The sequence below is a fragment of the Schistocerca gregaria genome, chromosome 8 (assembly GCF_023897955.1).
Source record: "Schistocerca gregaria isolate iqSchGreg1 chromosome 8, iqSchGreg1.2, whole genome shotgun sequence".
NCBI lineage: Eukaryota > Metazoa > Arthropoda > Insecta > Orthoptera > Acrididae > Schistocerca > Schistocerca gregaria.
Window position 1 is genome coordinate 145,964,829 of NC_064927.1, and position 27,659 is coordinate 145,992,487.

A 27,659-nucleotide genomic window follows, 5' to 3' on the forward strand; every position below is an offset into this window, starting at 1 on the left:
TGTGATTGGAACAAAATGCAAGTAACTGCTGCATATAGGAAAGGTAAAAGAACAAACTCGCATGATTACCGACCAACATCCTTAACAATTGTTTGCTGTACAATTCCTGAACACATTTGGGTTTATATTGTCCTTGACAGTGATTGTTCCTTAGACACAAGGATAATGTTAGATGTGGTCGAGCAAAGTGTGATAGGACTGTTACTATTCTCTATATACATAAATGATCTAAGGGACAGGATGAGCAGCAATTTATGGCTGTTTGCCAAGATTCTGTGGTATATGAGAAGGTGTTATCACTAAGTGACTGTACTTGGACACATGATGTCAGACAGAATTTCTAGATTGTATGATGAATGGCAGCTACCTCAATGTGAAAAAAATGTAGGTTAATGTGGATGAGTAGGAAAGACTATCTTGTAACATTTGAATACAGCATTAGCATCAGTAGTGTGCTACTTGACACAACAACATCTCTTAAATATCTGGCATTGCAAAGCGATATGAAATGGAATGAGCACATCAATTTGTTAGTAGGGAAGGCAAATGCTGAGCTTCATTTCATTGGGAGAATTTTGGGAAAGTGTAGTCCATCTACAAAGGGAACAGCATAGAGAATGCTAGTGCCACACATTATTGAGTACTCTTCAAGTGGCTGGGGTCCCCACCAGGTCAGATTGAAGGAAGACATCAAATTCAGAGGCATGCTGCTAGATTTGTTTCTGTGAGGTTCAGTCAGCATACAAGTATTACAGAAATGCTTTGTGAACTCAATCCCGGGACAGAAAATATTGCTCTTTTTGCGAGGTATTATTGCAGAAATTTAGAGAACCAACACTTAAGGAAAACAGCAGTATGATTCTACTGCCATCAATGTACATTTTGCATAATGACCAAAAAGATAAGATGAGAGGAATTAGGGGTCTTACAGAGGCATATCGACAGCAATTTTTTGCTTACTCTATTCGCGAGTGGAACAGGAAAGGAAATGACTTAGTGGTATGTGGTACCCTCTACCATGCACTGTATGGTGGCTTGTGGAGTAAGTGCATAGATGTAGACAGAGAAGATGTCTGCAACCATGTACAAAATACCACTGATAGCTGACCCACAATTGCAACAGTACCCCCACTAACACCAATCTGATGTATTGCCCCAACCGAAGACAGCACTCATGCCGTGCTACATGTGTGCTAACAGGCGTTCTGGTTTCCCCAGCATAGTCAGCACTGTGCTCACAATGTATCTCATATATGCTAGTGGTATTGAAGGATATCGCTGCATCTTTAGAAGACCCTACTAAATCATGAATCCTGTGGCCACTTCAAAGCCTGCTCTAATACTGCTCCCCTTGGTAAAATGCATAAATGGTCAGAAACATAAGCAACATACTCATTTAAAACACCCCATCAATATGGAAATTGCAGGAACACTTTTCTAATTGGACACTCAATGGAATTCAACCAAGCAAAGGATCACGTCCATACCTATAACTTCTGAGATCCAATCACAAAATAATCAACTGGAATTAATTCAATAAAACCTTATTGGCCATGTCTCACGAGGACCACCTCAGCAAAGCCTGAAATCTTTTCCTCAATCCACCTGTAAGAGCTTAGATCATAATTTGATGTTCAGAATGTAAATATTGTACACCATGGTGCATGTAGAATCTGCTGAACTGGGTGATACAGATACAAACACAGTGTATGGTGTGAACTTACAACACAACATCTAGACTATTGTGCATGCAAGGAGTGGGGGATGCCTACAGATACATATACTGAGTCACTGCAGCCCTCCGGCATCAGTCCATTGACAGTTACAACTCAGACTGTTGTCAAAATATTATGTAAGTCAGCCTCAACTATCCTCCACCAATCAGAACTTAGATTTATATTCAGGCAACAGATGTTGTTGTGATGATGATGATGATGATGATGATGATGATGATGATGATGATGATGATGATCTGTTGGTGGCCTTTAGCCCAAAGACTGGGTTGATGCAGCTCTCCATTTATGAGCACCCAACGGAAACAGTTACAAAACAGCATGTGCAGTATCCTGCCGGCCTATTTTATTTCACCACAAAGCATATTTGTCTTGTAGGCCTGACATATTGCATTCTCTGTCTCTTAGTATCTCCTCTACAGACTATAACAATGGCAGGGAAATACTGATAAATAAATATACAATGAAGACCACAGAGAATAATGTAATGACAAAACTAAGAAGCCATTACTTCGTCTCTTCATATTAGGCAGTACACCTGACTATTTTCACCTCCTTTCTCAAGACTGCACTTTTACGTGAGTGGGAAAGCCCACAAGAGGGCAAAAAGCTTATGCCCACAAGGGGGCGAAAAGCTTAGGCACACAAGGGGGCGAAAAGCTTAGGCCCACAAATTAATATAGTTTTAGAAAGTATTGCTTGCATGAAACTCGGCTTTCCCTGTTCTCACTTGATATACACCAAACTGCAGATGCAGGGCAACAGGCAGACACCATATTTCTAGATTTCTGACAAGCAATTGACATGGTACCCACTGCACACTATTAAAGATACAAGCACACGGAATACGTTCCCAGATATGAGAGACTTCTTAAGTAATACAATCCAGTATGTTGTCCTCGATGGTGAGTTTTCATCAGAGACAAGGGTATTGTCAGGAGTGCCCCAGGGAAGTGTGATAGGATCACTATTATTATCTATATTCATAAATGATCTGGCAGACAGGATGGGCAGCAATCTGCAGTTGTTTGCTGAAGATGCTGTGATATACGGGAAGGTGTCAAAGAAGGGTGACTGTAGGATGGTACAAGATGACTTAAAAGAAATTTCTAGTTGGTGTGATGCATGGCAGCTGGCTACAAATGTAGAAATATGAAAGTTAATGTGAATGAGCAGAAGAAAAACTGTAATGTTCAGATAAAGAATTAATAGTGTCCTATTTGAGAGCCACATCATTTAAATATCTGGGCACAACTTTGCTAAGTGATATGAAATGAAATGAGCATGTGAGGATTGTGGTAGGGATGGTGTATCGTAGGGCTTCAGTTTACTGGGAGTATTTTAGGAAAGTGTGGTTCTTAAAGGAAGATATCAAAGCAATTCAGAGGCAAGTTGCTAGATTTGTTATGGGTAGAGTCTAACAACAGGCAAGTGCTGCCAAGATGTTTCAGGAACTCAAATGGAAATCCCAGGAGGGAAGGCAACATTATTTTTGAAGAACTCTATTGAGAGTATTTAGAGAACCGGCCTTTGAAGCTGACTGCAGAATGACACTACTGCTGCCAACTTATTTTTCACATAAGGACCACAAAGACAAACTACAAGAAAATATGGCTCATACAAAGTTATACAGACAGATGATTTTTTCTCACTTTATTTACAAGTGGAACAGGAAGAGAAACTACTGGTAATGGTACAAGGTACTCACTGCCATGCGCCATATGATGGCTTGTGGAGAATGTGTGTATATGGAGGTATAGATAGATGTATCTAAATCCAAAGGCAAGAATATAAATACATCATAGAAAAGAACTTTTACAGTAAATGGTGCTTTCTAGGAATTCACAGGGAAATGCTTCTTACCAGCATGTGGTACGTCTGAAAATACAACCTTACTAAATTGAGGGTAGTTTCTTCTTCTGACCCCATCAATTGTCAAAGCGATACCGCGGAAGGATGTGAGTTATCAACACATCACCTCCACTCTTGCATGAGAATGAAATTGTCAATGATCCACCAAAATTCCGTATAATAGTTTATTATCTCTTCCTGTCAGTAACTGGCCAGTTAAATTAAAATTTTACTGGGACAAGCAAAGATAGAATTGAATCAAGTATTAAATCAGTTAAGTATTAAATCACTTGTATTTGAATGATGAAATTTCAAATGGTATTATGAAGATCAGTGTCACATATATTGGTTCTGTACTGCGACACCTGTGCAGTGTGCCTTCTTATTGTGCTCAGTTTCCTGACAGAGTGAAATACTGTCTGGTGAAACAACTTTATAATAAGGATGAAAGGGATAATGTACACAATTACCTGCCAATTTCTTTGCTAGCAGCATTTTGGAGAGTTTTTGAGAAAGCAAGGTATAAGAGTAGCAGCACATCTCTGACACCTAATTTTCTGACACATTTGCAGCTTGGTTTGAGGATCACTTCCCATATCAAATGCAATTTATTCTTTTACGTGTAAGTTACTATCAGTGGCAAATGATAGGTAAAGAACAGTAGATATTTCCTTCGATATAGAAACCAATCGATTGTGTGGACCGCACAACACTTTCTATAAATGGAAGCAGAATGTTGTCCTCCAGTGCAACACACAGGGAAGAGATTCAGAACTTACTTAGGTCATGTTAAACACATGTGCAACATATTTCTGTCCTGGGCCCTTTGCTTTCCTTGATATATTATCAATGATATGCCACTAAGCATGACAGGTAACTCAACAGTTTTCCCCTTCAGTGATAACACAGGTGTTTTTTTAAAAGATGTGAAACATAATGTAAATGATGTAGCTGATAGAGTAATCAGTTACATCAGCACATGGATTTCAGGAAACAGTTAATGTTTAACTGCAACAAAACGCTATGCACACAGTTTCTGACACAGAACTATTATAAAAGTTAATTTTTACTCTCACAAGGTGGCCAAAATAGTAAGGGAAGTCAATCAGTTTCAATTCTCAGGATGATGGTAGATGGAAAGCTTTTTTGCAAATACCACTACCACATTAAGAACTTGTGCAGAAACTGAATGCTGCTACCTACACTGCAAGGATAATCTCATTTGTGACTGGGCTTGTTTATTTTGTTTGCTTTCACTCTAATATATGTTGAGAGCAACTCTGTCCATTCACCCAATATTTTATTAGTCCAGTAAAGGGTGGTCAGACTAATCGAAAGTATCAGTTTGTGAACTTCGCAAAGGCCATTGTTCAAGTGTCTTTGAATTCTAATGTTGGTATTCCTGTAAATATATTTCATGTTGGGATTTGTTGTTGGCAACAGTGACTAATTCAGAAGAGACTGCAAAATTCATTCATTGAACACTAGATGGAAAAATGATATGAACTTCGATAACATTTCCTTAAGCACTGTACAGAAAAGTGTGCATTATTCATTATGTTTCATTTTCAATAGACTCCCAACAGAACTGTTATTCATTCATACAGTCTCTCAACTATTGTTTGTGCTTTAATAATTCTTTAATTACCTGTTTATAAAATTTCTAATTCAACATTCTGTAAAATATGCACCGACTCTTTCCACAACCAACTAGCTTTAGATTGCATGGTCCCACAGAACCTGATAAATAAATAAATAAATAAAATACCAAGTCATTCAGTCAAATATCACGCTATGAGTGTTAACATCTGACAACATTCAGAACTCCAAAGAATTTATTATGTCAGGAAAACGTCAAACAGCACCCATTTCTTTTGTTGGCTTACTACTTGCTGGTAGATCAGTATGCTGCTCTGAAAATTTTCCATTTCTTTGTTTACTCAAAATATTGTATTTTATACTAGACTACATGATTCACCTTGCACAAAGAAGACTTTTCTGTGTTAGGAAATTTACATCTTACCCTTGACAGTTATGCCACAACAAGTCTATTGCAGTTCATTATTTCTCTCTTGAAATATTTGTAATATATACTAAAGAAAAACTATAAATACATTTTACAGATACTGACGTGTCATCATCAGCCTTAAGCACCCAATCAGTACTCTCCAACAAGCCTTGATTGACAATATATTTGAAGGCAGCTTGTGTCTTAGCCCATAGATGCTGCCGTCCTTCTGGTACTTTGAGGGCCACTGTGGGTAGTCTGGGATCTGTGTATAGCAAAAATAATGCCAAGTAATTAATATAAATGAACTGAAGTTCATGACAAAACATTGAGGCAACAAGTTTTACAAGAGTATGCTGACATCTCAATAACACAGCATGAAAGAGGGAGATTCAACTAAAATGCATGCTGCCAATATTTCAATCACAAAGTTATGCCAAGAGTTCAACATCACAAAGAAAATTTACATTTAAGTATTCAAGAAATGAAACCTAACTTAGATAAACACGTGCTAACACTATTGCCTAGCAGCCCACTCAAAAAATTACACATTACAGCACTCTGCATACCAGTCTGCACTTACAACAACAAAGATGAAAAGTTAGAGACCCATTATGTCAGCATTAAGGTCATTAAAGGTGGAACACTGGATCTATTGGACAAGGATGGAGAAGAGAATTGATTGTAGGGTTTCTGAGGAAAACAAAATGGTGTGTTTCAACAATGATTTAAGGAAAACCTAATTGAGGATGGTCAGACATGGATTCAATAATATTCTTATATAGGTCAATCAAAAAGTTTTAGTCTGAGGGCACTGCTGCAGCATGTGATCATCATAGCACTCCAATATGAGTATATAAGCACCAACATTTAGGCAAAGGATCAGTGTGGCATTTGTATCTTACCGATATGCATGTGGTAAATGCAGAAACACGAACTATGATGACTTTACCACCAAATGCGTCCAAACAGCAATGACATGCTGTTATTCTCTTCTTTGCTCCCATAGGATAAACATTGGTGGACATCCATCAAGAGAATAAATAATGTGTATGGAGCAGAATGTCTGTTGAAAACTGTCAGTTGTGGAACAGTGTGCGACAAGAGGTGCTACTGCTTTGTGATAATGCATGGCCCAATCACAAACATCTTACCATTCGAGCAATCACAAACATCTTACCATTTGAGCAATCACAAACATCTTACCATTTGAGCAATCACAAACATCTTACCATTCGAACAATCACAAACATCTTACCATTCGAGCAATCACAAACATCTTACCATTCAAGATAGGCCACCTCAAGTGACAGTCACTCTAGCACCTGCCGTATGGTCCTGATCACTTCCCATGTAATTATCACACCCTCAGTCCCTTAAAAAAGCCTTGAAGGTCAACAATTCTTAGTGTATGAGGATTTGCAGCTGGCAGTTGCAAACTTCTTCATACAACAGGACAGTATTTTACCAAATGAATAGCCGGCCGGAGTGGCTGAGCAGTTCTAGGTGCTACAGTCTGGAACAGCGTGACCGCTACGGTTGCAGATTCGAATCCTGCCTCGGGGATGGATGCATGTAATGTCCTTAGGTTAGTTAGGTTTAAGTAGTTCTAAGTTCCAGGGGACTGATGACCTCAGTAGTTAAGTCCCATAGTGCTCAGAGCCATTTGAACCAAATGAGTATCTTTAACCTGATGTATCAGTGTGATGATCATCTCAATGCTCATGATATTTTTCCTGACTGGAATACCGATTCTGCACTGTACAGTCTTTGAATGGAAACATTTTGATCTCTTCATATACTAAGGGTGAATTACCTACAGGATTGACACAAGTTGCCCCAAGTTAAGTTCCTGATATTTCCCTGATTTCCTGAAAAATTTTAGCATTTTCCCCCTGACAAAGGGCAAGTAAAGAAATAATTTAACAAAAAACTTAAGGACTTCTGTACTTCTAAATGTGCAAGCAAAAAGCTTTAGTACTAACATACACATTTTTTGTAATGAACTGTTTTAGATGAAGAAAGTAGGCAAAATGGTATATGTGTTTTTTGGGGTAGGGAGTGCAGAAACAAAAGATGTTAAAAAAAAGACAGGCTGAAAATGACATTCACACACATAAAACAGGCAGTCAGAAGGCAAATCTTAATGTACCCAATTAATGCAGACAACCTCGGATTGAAATGAGAGATACTCAGAAATTAACAGGACAATTACGTTCATCTAGTTGTAATTCAGCCAGTGTACAAAATCAGTTATCCTTATTACACCAAAATATCCGAGGGCTAAGGGGGCAAGCTTAATGAGTTGCTTATTTGTGTTTAACAATTAGAGTTGAGCAAACTAGTTGATATAATCTGCCTCTCTTAACATTATGTGACCACTGGTATATGTGTGTTAAATTCATCATGTTACAGGATTCAAGTTAGCTTTTTACTTCTGTGGAGAAAACATGGAGAAAGGAGGAGTTACTAAATTTGTCAGAAACTATTTTGATTTCAAGAATACTTATATTAATAAATTTTGCTCACATCAGCACTTAGAGACTTGTGCAAGAGAAGTAGTAATAATGAGTCCTTAATAATATTAAGTATGAACAGATCACCTTCAGGAAATTTTAATGTCTTCATAAAAAATTTGGAAGCTCTTTTCTCCCATATCACAGCAATAGAAAAAAAACATTCCACATGGGAAAATTACAATAAAAAAAGATGCTGTGACTTACCAAACGAGAAAGCGCTGGTAGACAGATACAATAAAAAATGCCCCCCCCCCCCTAAGGTAAGTCTTTCCACTCCTGGGATTGGGATGACTCCTTACCCTCTCCCTTAAAACCCACATCCTTTCGTATTTCCCTCTCCTTCCCTCTTTCCTGATGAAGCAGCCGTGGGTTGCGAAAGCTTGAAATGTGTGTGTGTGTGTGTGTGTGTGTGTGTGTGTGTGTGTGTGTGTGTGTGTGTGTGTGTGTGTGTGTGTTGTGTGTTTGTGTGTTTTATTGTGTCTATCTACCAGCACTTTCTCGTTTGGTAAGTCACACTATCACAGCATCTTTGTTTTTTAAATTTTTATTATATATTTTAATCTCTTCATAAAAATTCTCTTCATATACACTCCTGGAAATGGAAAAAAGAACACATTGTCACCGGTGTGTCAGACCCACCATACTTGCTCCGGACACTGCGAGAGGGCTGTACAAGCAATGATCACACGCACGGCACAGCGGACACACCAGGAACCGCGGTGTTGGCCGTCGAATGGAGCTAGCTGCGCAGCATTTGTGCACCGCCGCCGTCAGTGTCAGCCAGTTTGCCATGGCATACGGAGCTCCATTGCAGTCTTTGACACTGGTAGCATGCCAAGACAGCGTGGACGTGAACCGTATGTGCAGTTGACGGACTTTGAGCGAGGGCGTATAGTGGGCATGCGGGAGGCCGGGTGGACGTACCGCCGAATTGCTCAACACGTGGGGCATGAGGTCTCCACAGTACATCGATGTTGTCGCCAGTGGTTGGCGGAAGATGCACGTGCCCATCGACCTGGGACTGGACGCAGCGACGCACGGATGCACGCCAAGACCGTAGGATCCTACGCAGTGCCGTAGGGGACCGCACCGCCACTTCCCAGCAAATTAGGGACACTGTTGCTCCTGAGGTATCGGCGACGACCATTCGCAACCGTCTCCATGAAGCTGGGCTACGGTCCCGCACACCGTTAGGCCATCTTCCGCTCATGCCCCAACATCGTGCAGCCCGCCTCCAGTGGTGTCGCGACAGGCGTGAATGGAGGGACGAATAGAGACGTGTCGTCTTCAGCGATGAGAGGTGCTTCTGCCTTGGTGCCAATGATGGTCGTATGCGTGTTTGGCGCCGTGCAGGTGAGCGCCACAATCAGGACTGCGTACGACCGAGGCACACAGGGCCAACACCCGGCATCATGGTGAGGGGAGCGATCTCCTACACTGGCCGTACACCTCTGGTGATCGTCGAGGGGACACTGAATAGTGCACGGTACATCCAAACCGTCATCGAACCCATCGTTCTACCATTCCTAGACTGGCAAGGGAACTTGCTGTTCCAACAGGACAATGCACGTCCGCATGTATCCCGTGCCACCCAACGTGCTCTAGAAGGTGTAAGTCAACTACCCTGGCCAGCAAGATCTCAGGATCTGTCCCCCATTGAGCATGTTTGGGACTGGATGAAGCGTCGTCTCACGCGGTCTGCACGTCCAGCACGAACACTGGTCCAACTGAGGCGCCAGGTGGAAATGGCATGGCAAGCCGTTCCACAGGACTACATCCAGCATCTCTACGATAGTCTCCATGGGAGAATAGCAGCCTGCATTGCTGCGAAAGGTGGATATACACTGTACTAGTGCCGACATTGTGCATGCTCTGTTGCCTGAGTCTATGTGCCTGTGGTTCTGTCAGTGTGATCATGTGATGTATCTGACCCCAGGAATGTGTCAATAAAGTTTCCCCTTCCTGGGACAATGAATTCACGGTGTTCTTATTTCAATTTCCAGGAGTGTATTTTAATCTCTTCATAAAAAATTTAAAGGCTCAGTAACACTGTTATTCAATTCAGTTCCTACCATGAACTTTGCAACTAGGATATGTAAATGCTCTGAGACTGCTGTTGATAATATCTTTGTAGACAATTCTAGGGAAAAAAAGTCATATCACAAAACCAATAATAAATGTGGTATCTGTGATCATGACATGCAGCACCTTGTGTTAAATGTTGAAACTTGTCAGGATAAATCTATTAAATCTGAGTACACAAAAGTAATAAATCAGACAAAAATTGATGAATTCAGGAATGCTCAGAGACATTATCTGCATAGATGTTTGCAATACTTCTGACTCAAATGGAAAATTCAATAAGTTAGTTCTACTTTTGAAATTTTTTTCCTGTAAAGGAAGATCAAATCACACACAAAGATATCATGTGGTGCAAAAAGGAGACTGTATCTACTATCTAGAAACAGCTCTGATATTAGCATTGTAATGCATTACAAAGAATACTGCAAAATATTGAAGCAAGTAATCCAGATATTGAAGCAGCTCTATTATGAGAAAAACAATCATATCAGGCAATAAAATAAACTGTTTGGGATATTGTGAAGACAGAGACAGGTGGGGCCAAAATGGGAGAGACACAGATAGCTTTAAAAAGAAAAGAGACTTTGGTAACAAGTGCGTTTAGTGTTGCAAACCTCTTAAACCAGTACTTTTTTTCTGTTACTGACAGCTTGGGGTTATCAGTTTTGGTGAATGGTGTAATGGAGTATCTGAGACCAGTCATTATAAAGAACTTCAGTACGATGGAAATGGCACTCAAGTCTCCCAAATAAGTAGCATCCACCATAAAATCCTTAAAATTTAAGTATTCTAGTGAGTATAACACCACATCAATGAAGTTAATTAAATAGTGCTCTTGCGAGTTGGCTTCTATCTTAAGCATCTGACTGCAAATAATATATTCCCCAAGTCACAGTTTGGGTTTATTAAGGGTTCTGATATAGAGAAAGCAGTTTACACTTACAGTGAGAATGCACTCAATTCATCAGATAATATATTAGAGGCTACTGGCATTTTCTGTGACCTGTCAAAAGCCTTTGACTGTGTGAACCACAGCATTCTCTTAAGTAAATTAGAATATTATGGTGGCACTGATAATGCTGTGAAATGGTGAAATGATTTGAGTTTTATCCAATTAACAGTGAAATACCTATGCAGTAAGCAGTCAGTCTTCATCTGACTGGGAATCAATTAGATGTCATGTTTCTCAAAGTACCATCTTGCGCCTGTTGCTTTTTCTTGTGCACATTTATGACCTCTTGTCTCTTATATCGCAAGATGCTAAGTTTGTTTTGTTTGCAGATGATACAAACATTGAAATAAGTAGCAAGTCAAGTGCAGATTCAGAAATCGCTGCTAATCAAATTTTTATTGACATTTATAAATGGTTTAAAGCTAATTCACTGTCATTAAACTTTGAAAAGAACCACTACATGCAGTTCAGAACCAGTAAGTGATTTCTTTCCAGCACTTGCACAACATATGAAGACATGCAGAACAAAGAGGTTGACTGTGTTAAATTTCTGAGATTACAACTTGATAATAAATTTAGTTGAGAAGGGCATACCACAGAACTGCAGAAGTGCCTAAACAAGCCTGTGTTCTCAGTGAGAATGATGTCAGATGTAAGAGACACTAATATTAAGAAACTTGTGTACTTTGCTTACTTTCATTCTATTATGTCATACAGGACCATATTCTGGGGTAACTCAAAACGATTTCACCTACTGACACAAAAAAACAAGATTTTTTGCAGTACTTTTTTATTCCCCCCCACGAACCATGGACCTTGCCGTTGGTGGGGAGGCTTGCGTGCCTCAGCGATACAGATGGCCGTACCGTAGGTGCAACCACAACGGAGGGGTATCTGTTGAGAGGCCAGACAAACGTGTGGTTCCTGAAGAGGGGCAGCAGCCTTTTCAGTAGTTGCAGGGGCAACAGTCTGGATGATTGACTGATTTGGCCTTGCAACATTAACCAAAACGGCCTTGCTGTGCTGGTACTGCGAACGGCTGAAAGCAAGGGGAAACTACAGCCGTAATTTTTCCCGAGGACATGCAGCTTTACTGTATGATTAAATGATGATGGCATCCTCTTGGGTAAAATATTCCGGAGGTAAAATAGTCCCCCATTCGGATCTCCGGGTAGGGACTACTCAGGAGGATGTCGTTATCAGGAGAAAGAAAACTGGCGTTCTACGGATCGGAGCGTGGAATGTCAGATCCCTTAATCGGGCAGGTAGGTTAGAAAATTTAAAAAGGGAAATGGATAGGTTAAAGTTAGATATAGTGGGAATTAGTGAAGTTCGGTGGCAGGAGGAACAAGACTTCTGGTCAGGTGGCTACAGGGTTATAAACACAAAATCAAATAGGGGTAATGCAGGAGTAGGTTTAATAATGAATAGGAAAATAGGAATGCGGGTAAGCTACTACAAACAGCATAGTGAACGCATTATTGTGGCCAAGATAGATACGAAGCCCACACCTACTACAGTAGTACAAGTTTATATGCCAACTAGCTCTGCAGATGATGAACAAATTGAAGAAATGTATGATGAAATAAAAGAAATTATTCAGATAGTGAAGGGAGACGAAAATTTAATAGTAATGGGTGACTGGAATTCGAGTGTAGGAAAAGGGAGAGAAGGAAACATAGTAGGTGAATATGGATTGGGGCTAAGAAAGGAAAGAGGAAGCCGCCTAGTAGAATTTTGCACAGAGCACAACTTAATCATAGCTAACACTTGGTTTAAGAATCATGAAAGAAGGTTGTATACGTGGAAGAACCCTGGAGATACTAAAAGGTATCAGATAGATTATATAATGGTAAGACAGAGATTTAGGAACCAGGTTTTAAGTTTTAAGACATTTCCAGGGGCAGATGTGGACTCTGACCACAATCTATTGGTTATGACCTGTAGATTAAAACTGAAGAAACTGCAAAAATGTGGGAAATTAAGGAGATGGGACCTGGGTAAACTGAAAGAACCAGAGGTTGTACAGAGTTTCAGGGAGAGCATAAGGGAACAATTGACAGGAATAGGGGAAAGAAATACAGTAGAAGAAGAATGGGTAGCTCTGAGGGATGTAGTAGTGAAGGCAGCAGAGGATAAAGTAGGTACAAAGAAGAGGGCTGCTAGAAATCCTTGGGTAACAGAAGAAATATTGAATTTAATTGATGAAAGGAGAAAGTATAAAAATGCAGTAAATGAAGCAGGCAAAAAGGAATACAAACGTCTCAAAAATGAGATCGACAGGAAGTGCAAAATGGCTAAACAGGGATGGCTAGAGGACAAATGTAAGGATGTAGAAGCTTATCTCACTAGGGGAAAGATAGATACTGCCTACAGGAAAATTAAAGAGACCTTTGGAGAGAAGAGAACCACGTGTATGAATATCAAGAGCTCAGATGGCAGCCCAGTTCTAAGCAAAGAAGGGAAGGCAGAAAGGTGGAAGGAGTATATAGAAGGTTTATACAAGGGCGATGTACTTGAGGACAATATTATGGAAATGGAAGAGGATGTAGATGAAGACGAAATGGGAGATACGATACTGCGTGAAGAGTTTGACAGAGCACTGAAAGACCTGAGTCAAAACAAGGCCCCCGGAGTAGACAACATTCCATTAGAACTACTGACGGCCTTGGGACAACCAGTCCTGACAAAACTCTACCAGCTGGTGAGCAAGATGTATGAGACAGGCGAAATACCCTCAGACTTCAAGAAGAATATAATAATTCCAATCCCAAAGAAATCCGGTGCTGACAGATGTGAAAATTACCGAACTATCAGTTTAATAAGCCACGGCTGCAAAATACTAACGCGAATTCTTTACAGACGAATGGAAAAACTGGTAGATGCAGACCTCGGGGAGGATCAGTTTGGATTCCGTAGAAATGTTGGAACACGTGAGGCAATACTGACCTTACGACTTATCTTAGAAGAAAGATTAAGAAAAGGCAAACCTACGTTTCTAGCATTTGTAGACTTAGAGAAAGCTTTTGACAATGTTGACTGGAATACTCTTTTTCAAATTCTAAAGGTGGCAGGGGTAAAATACAGGGAGCGAAAGGCTATTTATAATCTGTACAGAAACCAGATGGCAGTCATAAGAGTCGAGGGGCATGAAAGGGAAGCAGTGGTTGGGAAAGGAGTGAGACAGGGTTGTAGCCTCTCCCCGATGTTATTCAATCTGTATATTGAGCAAGCAGTAAAGGAAACAAATGAAAAATTTGGAGTAGGTATTAAAATTCATGGAGACGAAGTAAAAACTTTGAGGTTCGCCGATGACATTGTAATTCTGTCAGAGACGGCAAAGGACTTGGAAGAGCAGTTGAACGGAATGGACAGTGTCTTGAAAGGAGGATATAAGATGAACATTAACAAAAGCAAAACGAGGATAATGGAATGTAGTCAAATTAAATCAGGTGATGCTGAGGGAATTAGATTAGGAAATGAGACACTTAAAGTAGTAAAGGAGTTTTGCTATTTAGGAAGTAAAATAACTGATGATGGTCGAAGTAGAGAGGATATAAAATGTAGACTGGCAATGGCCAGGAAAGCGTTTCTGAAGAAGAGAAATTTGTTAACATCGAATATAGATTTATGCATCAGGAAGTCGTTTCTGAAAGTATTTGTTTGGAGTGTAGCCATGTATGGAAGTGAAACATGGACGATAACTAGTTTGGACAAGAAGAGAATAGAAGCTTTCGAAATGTGGTGCTACAGAAGAATACTGAAGATAAGGTGGATAGATCACGTAACTAATGAGGAGGTATTGAATAGGATTGGGGAGAAGAGAAGTTTGTGGCACAACTTGACTAGAAGAAGGGATCGGTTGGTAGGACATGTTTTGAGGCATCAAGGGATCACAAATTTAGCATTGGAGGGCAGCGTGGAGGGTAAAAATCGTAGAGGGAGACCGAGAGATGAGTACACTAAGCAGATTCAGAAGGATGTAGGTTGCAGTAGGTACTGGGAGATGAAGCAGCTTGCACAGGATAGAGTAGCATGGAGAGCTGCATCAAACCAGTCTCAGGACTGAAGACAACAACAACAACAACAACTTTTTTATTAAATTTTCCTAACACAGTTGCAATTCCTGTGATTTCTCTGATTTCCAGAACTTGTGGCAACCCTGAACTAGCTAGCTGCAAACAAAGACCAAACTGCATTGTTAGAATCTTGAATCTATACTGAACTGATAACACAGTGCAATGCATAATACAGCCTATAAACATAAAATTTTTCTTACAATAGAGACAGGAGTAGAAATTATGCTTTACCTAACGAGATAAGAAAACAAACTAAGAATTATTCTTTCCTTGTCAAACTAGAAGTTTTAACAAGACGTCCTCCTGTAGCATTACTTTCCCTCAACAGTAGTAGTCGATACCAGTAATATTTGTTAAATTTTGGACAGATCAGAATTATCTCAGCTGTTTCCCTGTCATGTAATTTTAACCACAATATGTTATAATGAAAGCTAAACTTTATAAATAGGAATTATTTTGGATGTTACATTTGAAATTATGAATTATTTGCCATACTTAAAAATTCTATTATTAATTACACAATCTAGTACTGTTTATTATGATTATTTCCAGATTAATTTATGAAATAATAATTGAAACTAATAGAAATTCATTTGTAATGGAACATTGTAAAACCTCTGGAATATTGTTATTACTGCTGAGTGAAGTAGTAGTAAAAATGCCTCTGATGTGAGGGGGGCAGAGAGCGGGAAGAGGGCGGAGAGCGGGAAGAGGGGGGGAGAGCGGGAAGAGGGGGGGAGAGCGGGAAGAGGGGGGAGAGCGGGAAGAGGGGGGGAGAGCGGGAAGAGGGGGGGAGAGCGGGAAGAGGGGGGAGAGCGGGAAGAGGGGGGAGAGCGGGAAGAGGGGGGAGAGCGGGAAGACGGGGGGAGAGCGGGAAGACGGGGGGAGAGCGGGAAGAGGGGGGAGAGCGGGAAGAGGGGGGAGAGCGGGAAGACGGGGGGAGAGCGGGAAGAGGGGGGAGAGCGGGAAGAGGGGGGAGAGCGGGAAGAGGGGGGAGAGCGGGAAGAGGGGGGAGAGCGGGAAGAGGGGGGAGAGCGGGAAGAGGGGGGAGAGCGGGAAGAGGGGGGAGAGCGGGAAGAGGGGGGAGAGCGGGAAGAGGGGGGAGAGCGGGAAGAGGGGGGAGAGCGGGAAGAGGGGGGAGAGCGGGAAGAGGGGGGAGAGCGGGAAGAGGGGGGAGAGCGGGAAGAGGGGGGAGAGCGGGAAGAGGGGGGAGAGCGGGAAGAGGGGGGAGAGCGGGAAGAGGGGGGAGAGCGGGAAGAGGGGGGAGAGCGGGAAGAGGGGGGAGAGCGGGAAGAGGGGGGAGAGCGGGAAGAGGGGGGAGAGCGGGAAGAGGGGGGAGAGCGGGAAGAGGGGGGAGAGCGGGAAGAGGGGGGAGAGCGGGAAGAGGGGGGAGAGCGGGAAGAGGGGGGAGAGCGGGAAGAGGGGGGAGAGCGGGAAGAGGGGGGAGAGCGGGAAGAGGGGGGAGAGCGGGAAGAGGGGGGAGAGCGGGAAGAGGGGGGAGAGCGGGAAGAGGGGGGAGAGCGGGAAGAGGGGGGAGAGCGGGAAGAGGGGGGAGAGCGGGAAGAGGGGGGAGAGCGGGAAGAGGGGGGAGAGGGGAGATAGAGATAGAGGGAGAGATAGAGAGAGAGGGAGGGAGAGATAGAGATAGTGATAGAGATAGAGAGAGAGAGAGAGAGAGAGATATAGAAATAGTGAGTAGGAGACTTTGAGAACATCTAAGTTGGAATTGTTAAATTTAGATGTAGTATCAATGAAATAAGGAAATGAAACAGATTTTGTAAAAATCTGTGTTATTCTGAACTATTCGATGTTTACATATTTTCTCTTGACTTCGGAGTAGCAGTCTCTGTACGCGTATCTTCTCATTAGAAAAGACAACCTACATGCACTCTTATCTACATTAAACTGGGGCACTAAATACATAGTGCCAGAAGATACAAAGTAAGACAAGCATTTCAATTTGGCATTTGAAACTCATTTCATATCTTCTCATATTTTTAAATGAGATATCAATACTTCTAGTCACAGTACATTCACAGTCAACACTCACCATGCTTGGAGGTCATGAAGAGCAGCTTGTCACAGTTTTGGCCCCACGTGGCATTGACAGCAGCTGCCTTCGTGGCATGGTTCTTAGGATTGGTCATCACCCAGCACAACACCCGAACACGCTGTCGCAGGCTGTCAGCTGCAGTACGGTTGCATTCTAGAATGGAAGACAGTCTCCTTACAGTCACATTGATAAGACAATGGTGTCTCTTGTCAGCAGCTGATCACTCGGTAACACACAAATCAGTAAAAAGTGCCACATATGAAAATTTGCCATACTTGCTAGACTTATGGTTGCGCCAGGGGCATAATTACAGTCATGGAGATCTGAGGAAAGTACATGAAGTGGGGTCCCTTCCCATTTCCCTGCCTCACTAAAGTGTCATCCACACCTTATTTCTCACCTCTCACGCCCTCTGTCACTACCCTCCCATGTACACACACCATTATCTACACAGTTCACTTGGAGTACAGAAGACAACACTTACTCCACATAACATGACTTCAAGAACATCCAAATGCCAGATCGTAGGAATCAAAATTACGTTCCTGGTTCAATGTCACAATGTCTCCATATTGCCTGTGCCTTACATGGCAGTTTGTGTCCTAATCACTGGGACTGTATTTTGAATCCGTTGCACCTGCCTTTAATAAACTCTGAGCTAGGATGTGTTAAACATCCATATAAATGCAGTCATCTTGAAAAGGAACTTTAAAAAAATGCTGTAATTTAATCTCAAAGATACAAGAAGAAAATTTGTTCGACTGTCATACCAGAGGAATACTCTAGAAAACTTTATCATTGAGAGACAAAGGACTAATTTCGAGATTCTTTTATTACTTCTCGTATTAACTACATTTTTGTTCTGATGTGCTGGCGTAAAGACGTACTGTGTAGTTTCATGTCTACGTGTGTGTTAAATGATGAAAAATGTGTTTTATAATTTCTGTCAAGATCAAGCCTAAATCCCATACCAATGGAGTACAAATTATTCTGTTAACTCGAAAAGGCGAATTTTAGATGGAGGCGATGATCTTTACGACGGCGCTGCTCAACAATAGAGGTACGTGATTCTGCTCACTACTTTCCTTTGGTGGCCGCTAATATTAATTTTGCCGAGACATTCAGAACCTGCAATCTTCCTTTTTGTATAAAAATAGGAGTCCGATTGAAAAAGAAATATTATTAAATTTAAATAATTACAATTATTTTACCCAGGCCACGGAAAATAATAGGAAGTACGTGCTTCTACCCTGATTGTACGTCCGCAATATCCGAATGTGTTACGACGTAATTATTTTACACAAAAAAATTAAGATAGATCTTTCTCATCAGATCGCAACCACTCGCACTTGAATGTACGTGCCCTTTGAATGTGTCCAGTCAGTAGTGCGCATTGTTCTAAAGTTTTTCTGTTAATATTCTGTGGATTGCATCTCCGCAATTAATTTTTGTTTATGCCACAAATCGCACTTCACGCGAAGTATTTATTACACAAGTTTCAGGCTCCATTTAAGGTCAAAAAATTCCTAAGTACGGCTGACTAAGCAAACCGCTACAATAATTTCATATCTCTACAACTACAATAACAAAAAATCAATAACGAAACAACAAAAAACAATAACAGAGGGTACTCTCCATTTCAGGGATGTATGATTTATGTAGCTACATCACTATCGGTTACTCCTCAAGATGCTGTGTTTTCAACACAGGTGTCAATTGTTAGATAAATATTACAAAAAATCCCATTTATGACTCATTTCACTGTTTCTGAAGAACACACAGATCACATTAGTCTGCAAAAAGGGTAACAGAAGTGATCCACAACACTACTGTCCACTGTTCTTGACATTGATGTGTTGTAGAATTCGTAATGAAAGATATTTGACACAATGATCGCCTCCATGCCAACCAATAATGTATTTGCAAACATCAGCCACACAAAGCCCAATTCATGCTGCAGTCTCCACCAGAAAGATCGTGGGAGGCGCAAATCGACACGGAGTGTCATGGACAGTAGTTGCTGCAAGTGAAGTCCCGTCCACCAGAGGGCACGCGAGAATTCGGCCGCGCCCTCTGCCGGCGGAACAGCAACTCGGGCAGCACGGGCCGTGCCCAGTGAGTTTTACATCGGTCATGCCTAGCAGACAGTTCCCGGTCTACACTATAAGAAGTGCAACGGACATCGTGAATAGAATATAGCAGTATACGTCACTTAGCAATGAAATAAATGGGAAGTGCAGGGACGCTAATGTGAAATGGCTCCAGGAAAAATGTGATGATACAGAAAAAGAAACAGTCCTTCAATGGACAGGTTTTGCATATAAAACAATGAAAACAACCTTCAGTGAAATTAAAAGTAAGAACGTTAATAGTACAAGAGGAGTTCCACTTTTAAATAAAGAAGAGAGAGTGTATGAGTGGAAAGAGTGAATTTAAGGCCTCTACAATGGAGGAGGAACTGTCTCATGATGTGCTGGAAGAAGTGGGAGTTGATGTGGACGACACAGATCTAGTATTATAGAGTGTAACATAGATTTAGAAGACTTATGATCAACTAAGATGGAAGGCCAAAATAACATTCCTTAGGAAATCACTGGGAAACACAATCTGGAAAATAAGGGTGGACAAGTGCAAAAACTATCAAAGAGTCCGCTTAACAGCTCTTGTATCAAAGTTGCTGAGAATAATGTACAGAAGCATGGAAAAGAAAACTGAGGATCTGATAGATGACTATCAGTTTGGATTTTGTAAGTGCAAGATCACTAGAGCGGCAGTTCTAATGTTGCGGCTGATAATGGAAGCAAGACTAATCAAGCCACCTTCATACAATGTGGCAACCTAAACAAATCGTTCCACAATGCAAAATGGTGCCAGATGTTGGAAACTGTCACAAAAATAGTGGTAAGCTGTAGGTAGAAACAGGTAATACACAATATGTATAAGAACCAAGATGGAACAATAAGAATTAAAGACAAAAAGTGAAGCACTCAGATTATAAAGAGTGTGTGACAAGAATTCATTCACTCTCTCTCTCTCTCTCTCTCTCTCTCTCTCTCTCTCTCTCTCTCCCCTCCCACTGAAATAATGATGCAAATAAAATACAGGTTTAGGAGTTGGTTTAAATTCATGGTGAAGGAATATCAGAAATATGATTCGCTGATAACATTGATATCCTGAGTGATAGAGAAAAGAATTACAAATCATACTGAATGAAATGAAAGACGAGACTTCAGGAGTAGCAAAAATGGGAACAGTAATAAAATTAACATAAGAATTGGTGACCATAAGGGAATTCTGCTATCTCTGAAGCACAATATCTGGTGTATGGAGCAAAAGTGACATAAAATGCAGACTAGCAAAGGTGAAGAGGGCATTCCTCGCTAGAAGCCTACTAGTATCCAACATACTAATTCAAGGAGGAAATTTCTGAAAATGTACATCTGGCGCACAGCATGTCATGGAAGTGAATCATGGACTGTGGGGAAAGCCAAGAAGGGATTATAAGTGTTTGATGTGTGGTGCTATAGAAGGATGCTGAAAATTAGATGGTCTGATAAAGTAAGAAATGAGGAGGTTCTACAGAGAAACGGCAAGTTTAGAGCTGCATGCAAAAAAACGACAGAGAGAAGGGTCAGCATGATAGAACTTGTGTTAAGACATCAGGGAATAAATTACACGATACTAGAGGGAGCTACAGAGGGTAAAAACTACACGGGAAGAGTGAGATTCGAATATACACTAAATAACTGTTCTAGCCTCGAACATTCTGATATTCCAGGAGGAAGTTTCACTCAAAGGATCAACACTGTTTCACTTCGTCGTTTCGTAACGAACTAGCTTAGCACCTGCTGCTTTGCTCACGTTGACTTTATGGTCTCCACAGTTTCCTTTTTTTTAATTTTTATTTAAAGGAAATTTTATGTTCTGACGGCCACCACTCAAGTGCAAAGGACCACACTGTACAAACAGTGTAAAATCAAATATAAATTTTCGTAGTTCTAGCTTCAAAATTGCCGCAGTAGCGACACATTTTCAAAAAACTTTTCATCTCCTATTTCAGTCCCTTAGGGATGGAATTTCGAAATATCCCTTGTTAAACTATACCTACGGTATAAATTCAACATCCTCTCCAAATTTCAAGTTCCTGTCCTTAGGGGTTTGGGCTCTGCGATGATGAGTCTGTCGGGATATTTCCTTCTATATGGTGAGTTGACTTCTACATCTACATGACTATTCTGCAATTCACATTTAAGCGCTTGGCAGAGGGTTCATCGAACCACAAGCATACTATCTCTCTACCATTCCACTCCCGAACAGAGCGCTGGAAAAAGGAACACCTAAACCTTTCTGTTCGAGCTCTGATTTCTCTTATTTTATTTTGATGATCATTCCTACCTATGTAGGTTGGGCTCAACAAAATATTTTCGCATTCGAAAGAGAAAGTTGGTGAATGAAATTTCGTAAATAGATCTCGCCGCGACGAAAAACGTCTTTGCTTTAACGACTTCCATCCCAACTCGCGTATCATATCTGCCACACCCTCTCTCTCCTATTACGTGATGATACAAAACGAGCAGCCCTTTTTTGCACCCTTTCGATGTCCTCCGCCAATCCCACCTGGTACGGATCCCACACTGTGCAGCAATATTCTAACAGAGGACGAACGAGTATAGTGTAAGCTGTCTCTTTAGTGGACTTGTTGCATCTCCTAAGTGTCCTGCCAATGAAACGCAACCTTTGGCTCACCTTCCCCTCAATATTATCTATGTGGTCTTTCCAGCTGAAGTTGTTCGTAATTTTAACACCCAGGTACTTAGTTGAATTGACAGCCTTGAGAATTGTACTATTTATCGAGTAATCGAATTCCAACAGATTTCTTTTGGAACTCATGTGGATCACCTCACACTTTTCGTTATTTAGCGTCAACTGCCACCTGACACACCATACAGCAATCGTTTCTAACTCGCTTTGCAACTGATACTGGTCTTCGGATGACCTTACTAGACGGTAAATTACAGCATCATCTGCGAACAACCTAAGGAAACTGCTCAGATTGTCACCCAGGTCATTTATATAGATCAGGAACAGTAGAGGTACCAGGACGCTTCCCTGGGGAACACCTGATATTACTTCAGTTTTACTCGATGATTTGCCGTCTATTACTACGAACTGCTGCGACCTTCCTGACAGGAAATCACGAATCCAGTCGCACAACTGAGACTATATCCCACAGTCCCGTAGCTTGATTAGAAGTCGCTTGTGAGGAACGGTGTCAAAAGCTTTCCGGAAATCCAGAAATACGGAATCAATCTGAGATCCGCTGTCGATAGCGACCATTAAGTCATGGGATATCTCCCAATATCGTATTTGACCACCTTTTTCCCGGCCTAGTGTGACATCTGGGGCTGGCATGGACTCAAGTCGTTGGAAGCTACCTGCAGAAACATTGGGCAATGTTGCCTCTCCAAGGTGTTCACAAATTCATGCTTCTAGAACTTTTAGAGGTGAGTGACAACATAATATTTTGAATAGGAACTCACGTCTGGAAACGTACCGTGATACAGCCGTTTTTTTCTCTGCCTCGTGATGACTGGGTGTTGTGTGATGTCCTTAGGTTTAAGTAGTTCTAAGTTCTAGGGGACTGATGACCATAGATGTTAAGTCCCATAGTGCTCAGAGCCTACAGCCGTTTGAAAACATGTTTGTTACGTAGGCGTGCAACAGTAGTCATGGTGTGACTGATTAGCTGATGTAACCCAACCCAACATAACATAACCCTACGTCTGTCCTACCTCTCTGACCCGGTTCGAGTCTCATTCACATGTCTCAATGTCATTTCGGCCATACCGCATAATGTTGAGGAATACACAGCAATTCCTTTGCTCTTAATGAGAGTAATTGTAAACGTGATGTCGTGGGTCATGCCTAATCAATTGCTTGTAAAAGTGGTCACCTTACCAACATGTTTTCAAATGGTTGTAATATGGAAATTGTACATTTCCAGACATTAGTCTCAATTCAAAATATCATCTACTCACTCCCCTCTACAAGTCATAGACGTTTGTAACAGGAATTACCGAATTCCTTGTACAGCCGTCCTCATTTGCAAGACGTGTTGCTGGCGCAGGATTTTGTTCACGAACTGACCTTTCGATTATGTTCCACAAGTGTGCGATGGGATTCATGTCGGGTGATCTGGATAACCAAATCATTTGCCAGAATTGTCCAGAATGTTCTTCAAACCAATCGCGAACAACTGCGGCGCGCTGAAATGGCGCTCTGTCATTTCCGAAAATTCAATCGTTGTTTAGGAACATGTAGTCCATGAATGGCCCCAAATGGTCTCCAAGTAGCCGAACGTAACCATTTTCAGTCAATTATCGGTTCAGTTGGATCAGAGAACCCAGTCCATTCGATGTTAGCACAGCCCACACCATTAGGGTGCCACAACATGCTCGCACAGCTCCTTGTTGACAGGTCCACGGCTTCGTGAGATCTGTGCCACACTCGAGCCCTACCATCAGCTCTTGGAAACTGAAATCTGAACTCACCTTACCATGCCACGGTTTTACAGTCATTTAGGGTCCAACCGATATGGTCAGGAGGCCAGGAAAGGCAGTGTAGGCGATTTATTTATTTATTGTTCCGTGGGACCAAATTAAGGAGAAGTCTCCATGGTCGTGGAACTAAACACATGAAATTATAACACGATAGTAGAAACAGATAAAATGAAATATAAGAAACATATTCAGGCGACAAGTCGTAAGTTTAAATAAAGAAAATCAGCAATGTAACACTGGTATTTGCTTAATTTTTCACCTCTTCCAGGAGCTCCTCGACAGAATACAAGGAGTGAGGCACGAGTAAATTCTTCAGATTAGACTTAAAAGTGTGAGCTACTGCTAAGATTTTTGAGCTCTTATCGTAGCTTATTGAAAATAGATGCAGCAGAATAGTGCACTCCTTTCTGCACAAGAGTCAAGGAAGTGCATTCCACATACAGATTTGATTTCTGCCTAGTATTAACTGAGTGAAAGCTGCTAACTCTTTGGAATAAGCCAATATTGCTAACAACAAACGACATTAAAGATAATATATACTGTGAGGGCAATGTCAGAATTCTCAGACTATTGAATAGGGATCGACAAGAGGTTCTCGAACTTACACCACAAATAGCTCGAACAGCCCGTTTTCGAGCCAAAAATACCCTTTTTGAATCAGAAGAATTACCCCAAAAAATAATACCATACGACATAAGCGAATGAAAATATGCGAAGTAGACTACATTTCGTGTTGAACTGTCATTTATTTCAGATACTGTTCTAATGGTAAATAAAGCAGCATTTAGTTTCTGAACAAGATCCTGAACATTGGCTTTCCACAACAGCTTACTATCTATCCGAACGCCTAGGAACTTTAACTGTTCTGTCTCGCTTATAAAATGCCCATTCAGATCAAAATATCGGTTCGTTTTGAATTGTGAGTTAGAAACTATAAAAACTGAGTCTTACTGTGATTTAGCATCAAATTATTTTCCACAAGCCACGAACTTATTTAATGAACTACATTATTTGGTACTGTTTCAATATTACACACAAGATGCTTAACTACCAAACTGGTGTCATCAGCAAACAAATATTTTTTAATCAACTAATACTAGAAGGCATCTCATTTATATAAATAAGAAACAGCAGTGGCCCCAGCACCGACCCTTGGGGAACACCCCACTTAACAGTGTCCCATTGAGACTGAACATCACTACTACTCTCAATATTGCGAAGAATTACCTTCTGCTTTCTGTTCTTAAAGTAAGAGGCGAACCAATTGTAAGCTACTCCACTTACTCAATAATGGCCCAACTTCTGCAGTCATATTTTGTGGTCAACACAGTCAAAAGCCTTCACTAAATCAAAGAAAACACCTAGCGCTCGCAACCTTCTATTTAATCCGTCCAAAACGTCACAGAGAAAAGAGAATATAGCATTTTCAGTTAAACCATTTCTAAAACGAAACTGTAAATTTGACAGCAAATTATATGAATTTACATGCTCCAGTAGCCTTTTATATACAACCTTCTCGTTAACTTTAGCAAACACCGATGGCATAGAAGTAGGTCTTAAATTGTCAACATTATCCATGTCTCCCTTTTTATAAAGTGGCTTCACTACCGAGTACTTTAATCAGTCAGGAAACCGACCACCCCTAAAGGAAAAGTTACAGATATGGCTAAGTACTGAGCTAACATACATACAACAATACTTCAGTATTCTGCTAGATACTCCATCATATCCATGAGAGTTCTTGGTCTTTAGTGATTTAATTATTAACTCAATCTCCCTCTTGTCATTACCATGGAGGAGCATTTCAGGTAACAGTCTCGGAACACTTTTTTCTAAGAGCGCTTTATGATTCCCTGTTGGGACTAGGCTTCTATTTAGTTCACCTGCTGTATTCAGAATGTGATTATTAAATACTGTACATATATGCGACTTGTCAGTAACACGGACATTCCCACTACGCACTGATTCTATATCCTCGACCTGTCACTGCAGACCAGCCACTTCCTTTACGACTGACCATATAGTTTCAATTTTATCCTGAGACTTTAGCTATTCTATCTGCATACCACATACTTTTTGCCTTCCTAATAACATTTTGAAGCACCTTACAATACTGTTTGTAATGCGCTGCTGCATTTATACTTTGCCTGTTTCTAACGTTTTGATATAATTTCCACGTTGTTCTGCAAGATATTCTTACCCCTCTAGTCAACCACCCAGGCTGCCTGTTTGTGCTAGTACCCTGTTTTGAACGTTCTAACGGAAAGCAACTTTCAATGCGATGTTGTGCTGTCAAATAGCAAAGGCACTCCCGTCGGTCGTCTGCTGCTATAGCCCATTAACGCCATAAAGGAAACGTCTGACATACGTCCCACATTGACTTCTGCGGCTATATCGCGCAGTGTTGCGTGTCTGTTAGCACTAACAACTCTACACAAACGCCGCTGCTCTCGATCGTTAAGTGAAGGCCATCGGCCACTGCATTGTTCACGTTGAGAGATACTGCCTGAAATCTGGTATTCTCGACACACTACTGACACTGTGGATCTCTGAATATTTAATTCCCTAACGATTTCCGAAATGAAAAGTCCCATGTGTCTAGCTCCAACTACCATTCCACTTTCAAAGTCTGTCAATAACCGTCATGCAGCCTCAATCACGTCAGAAATCTTTCCACATGAATCATCATAGTACAAATGACAGCTCTACCAACGCACTGCCTTTTTATACCTCGTGTACGCGATACTACCACCATCCGTATATGAGCATATCACTATCCCACGACTTTTGTCACCTCAGTATATATAGAGAAGATATCCTGCAAACACACTCATGCTCATAAATTAAGGATAATTGCAGAGTGTGATGCCAAACAACGTGGCACTACACAAAACTGGCGCTAATAACATAGGCACATAGGGAACACACACGACACAGATCTAAGTCAACGGTATTGGTGATAAATTGAGGAAACCATCCCGAAATACATATGCCACAAAACGCCACTCTTTCCTGCGCATGTACCCCGACAGAAATATGGGATATGATCACCACGCACACATACACAGGCCGCACAATGGGCTGGCATACTCTGGATCAGGTGGTCGAGCAGCTGCTGCGGTATAGCCTCCCATTCTTGCACCAGTGCTTGTCAGGGCTCCTCGAGTGTCATAGGAGTTTGAAGACGTGCAGTGATACGTCGACCGAGAGCATCCCAGACGTGCTTGATGGGGTTTAGGTCTGGAGAACAGGCAGGCCACTCCATTCGCCTGATATCCTCTGTTTCAAGGGACTACTCCACAATGGCAGCTCGGTGGAGCTGTGCGTTATCATCCATCAGGAGGAGGGTAGGACCACTGCACCCCTGAAAAGGGGTTACAGTTCCTCTGTCAAAGACATGTAGGGGTGTACGTGCACCAATTATAATCCCACCTCTCACCATCAAACCATGACCTCCATACACGTACCTTTCAAGGACATTACAGGGATGTTCTCTGGTTCCATGTTCACGCCAGATGAAAATCCGGCGAGAATCACTGCTCAGACTACACCTGGACTCGTCTGTGAACATAATCTGGGACCACTGTTCCAATTGCCATGTACTGTGTTCTTGACACCAGGCTTTAAGGGCTCCTCTGTGACCAAGGGTCAGTGGAATGCACTTTGCAGGTATCCACGCGAATAAACCATGCCTGTTTAGCCGTCCGTAGACCTTGTCTAGAGACAACTGTTCCAGTGGCTGCAGTAAGGTCCCAAGCAAGGCTATTGGCATAATTCCGTGGCCATCTGCGGGCACTGATGGTGAGATATCGGTCTTCTTGT

At 41.4% G+C, this 27,659-nt stretch overlaps 1 protein-coding gene across 3 annotated transcripts in view; it reads right to left on the minus strand.

The window, feature by feature from the left end:
- LOC126284199 (glycoprotein-N-acetylgalactosamine 3-beta-galactosyltransferase 1-like) overlaps nucleotides 1-27,659 on the minus strand; it is a 150,356-nt gene that overhangs the window by 37,735 nt on the left and 84,962 nt on the right. For all 3 annotated transcript variants that reach the window (XM_049982959.1, XM_049982958.1, XM_049982960.1), the window contains 2 exons: nucleotides 17,275-17,430; nucleotides 5,716-5,857 (listed from right to left, as the gene is read on the minus strand). In XM_049982959.1, the coding sequence (XP_049838916.1) occupies nucleotides 5,716-5,857; nucleotides 17,275-17,430 (298 nt within the window). The remainder of the gene's footprint in view (nucleotides 1-5,715; nucleotides 5,858-17,274; nucleotides 17,431-27,659) is intronic.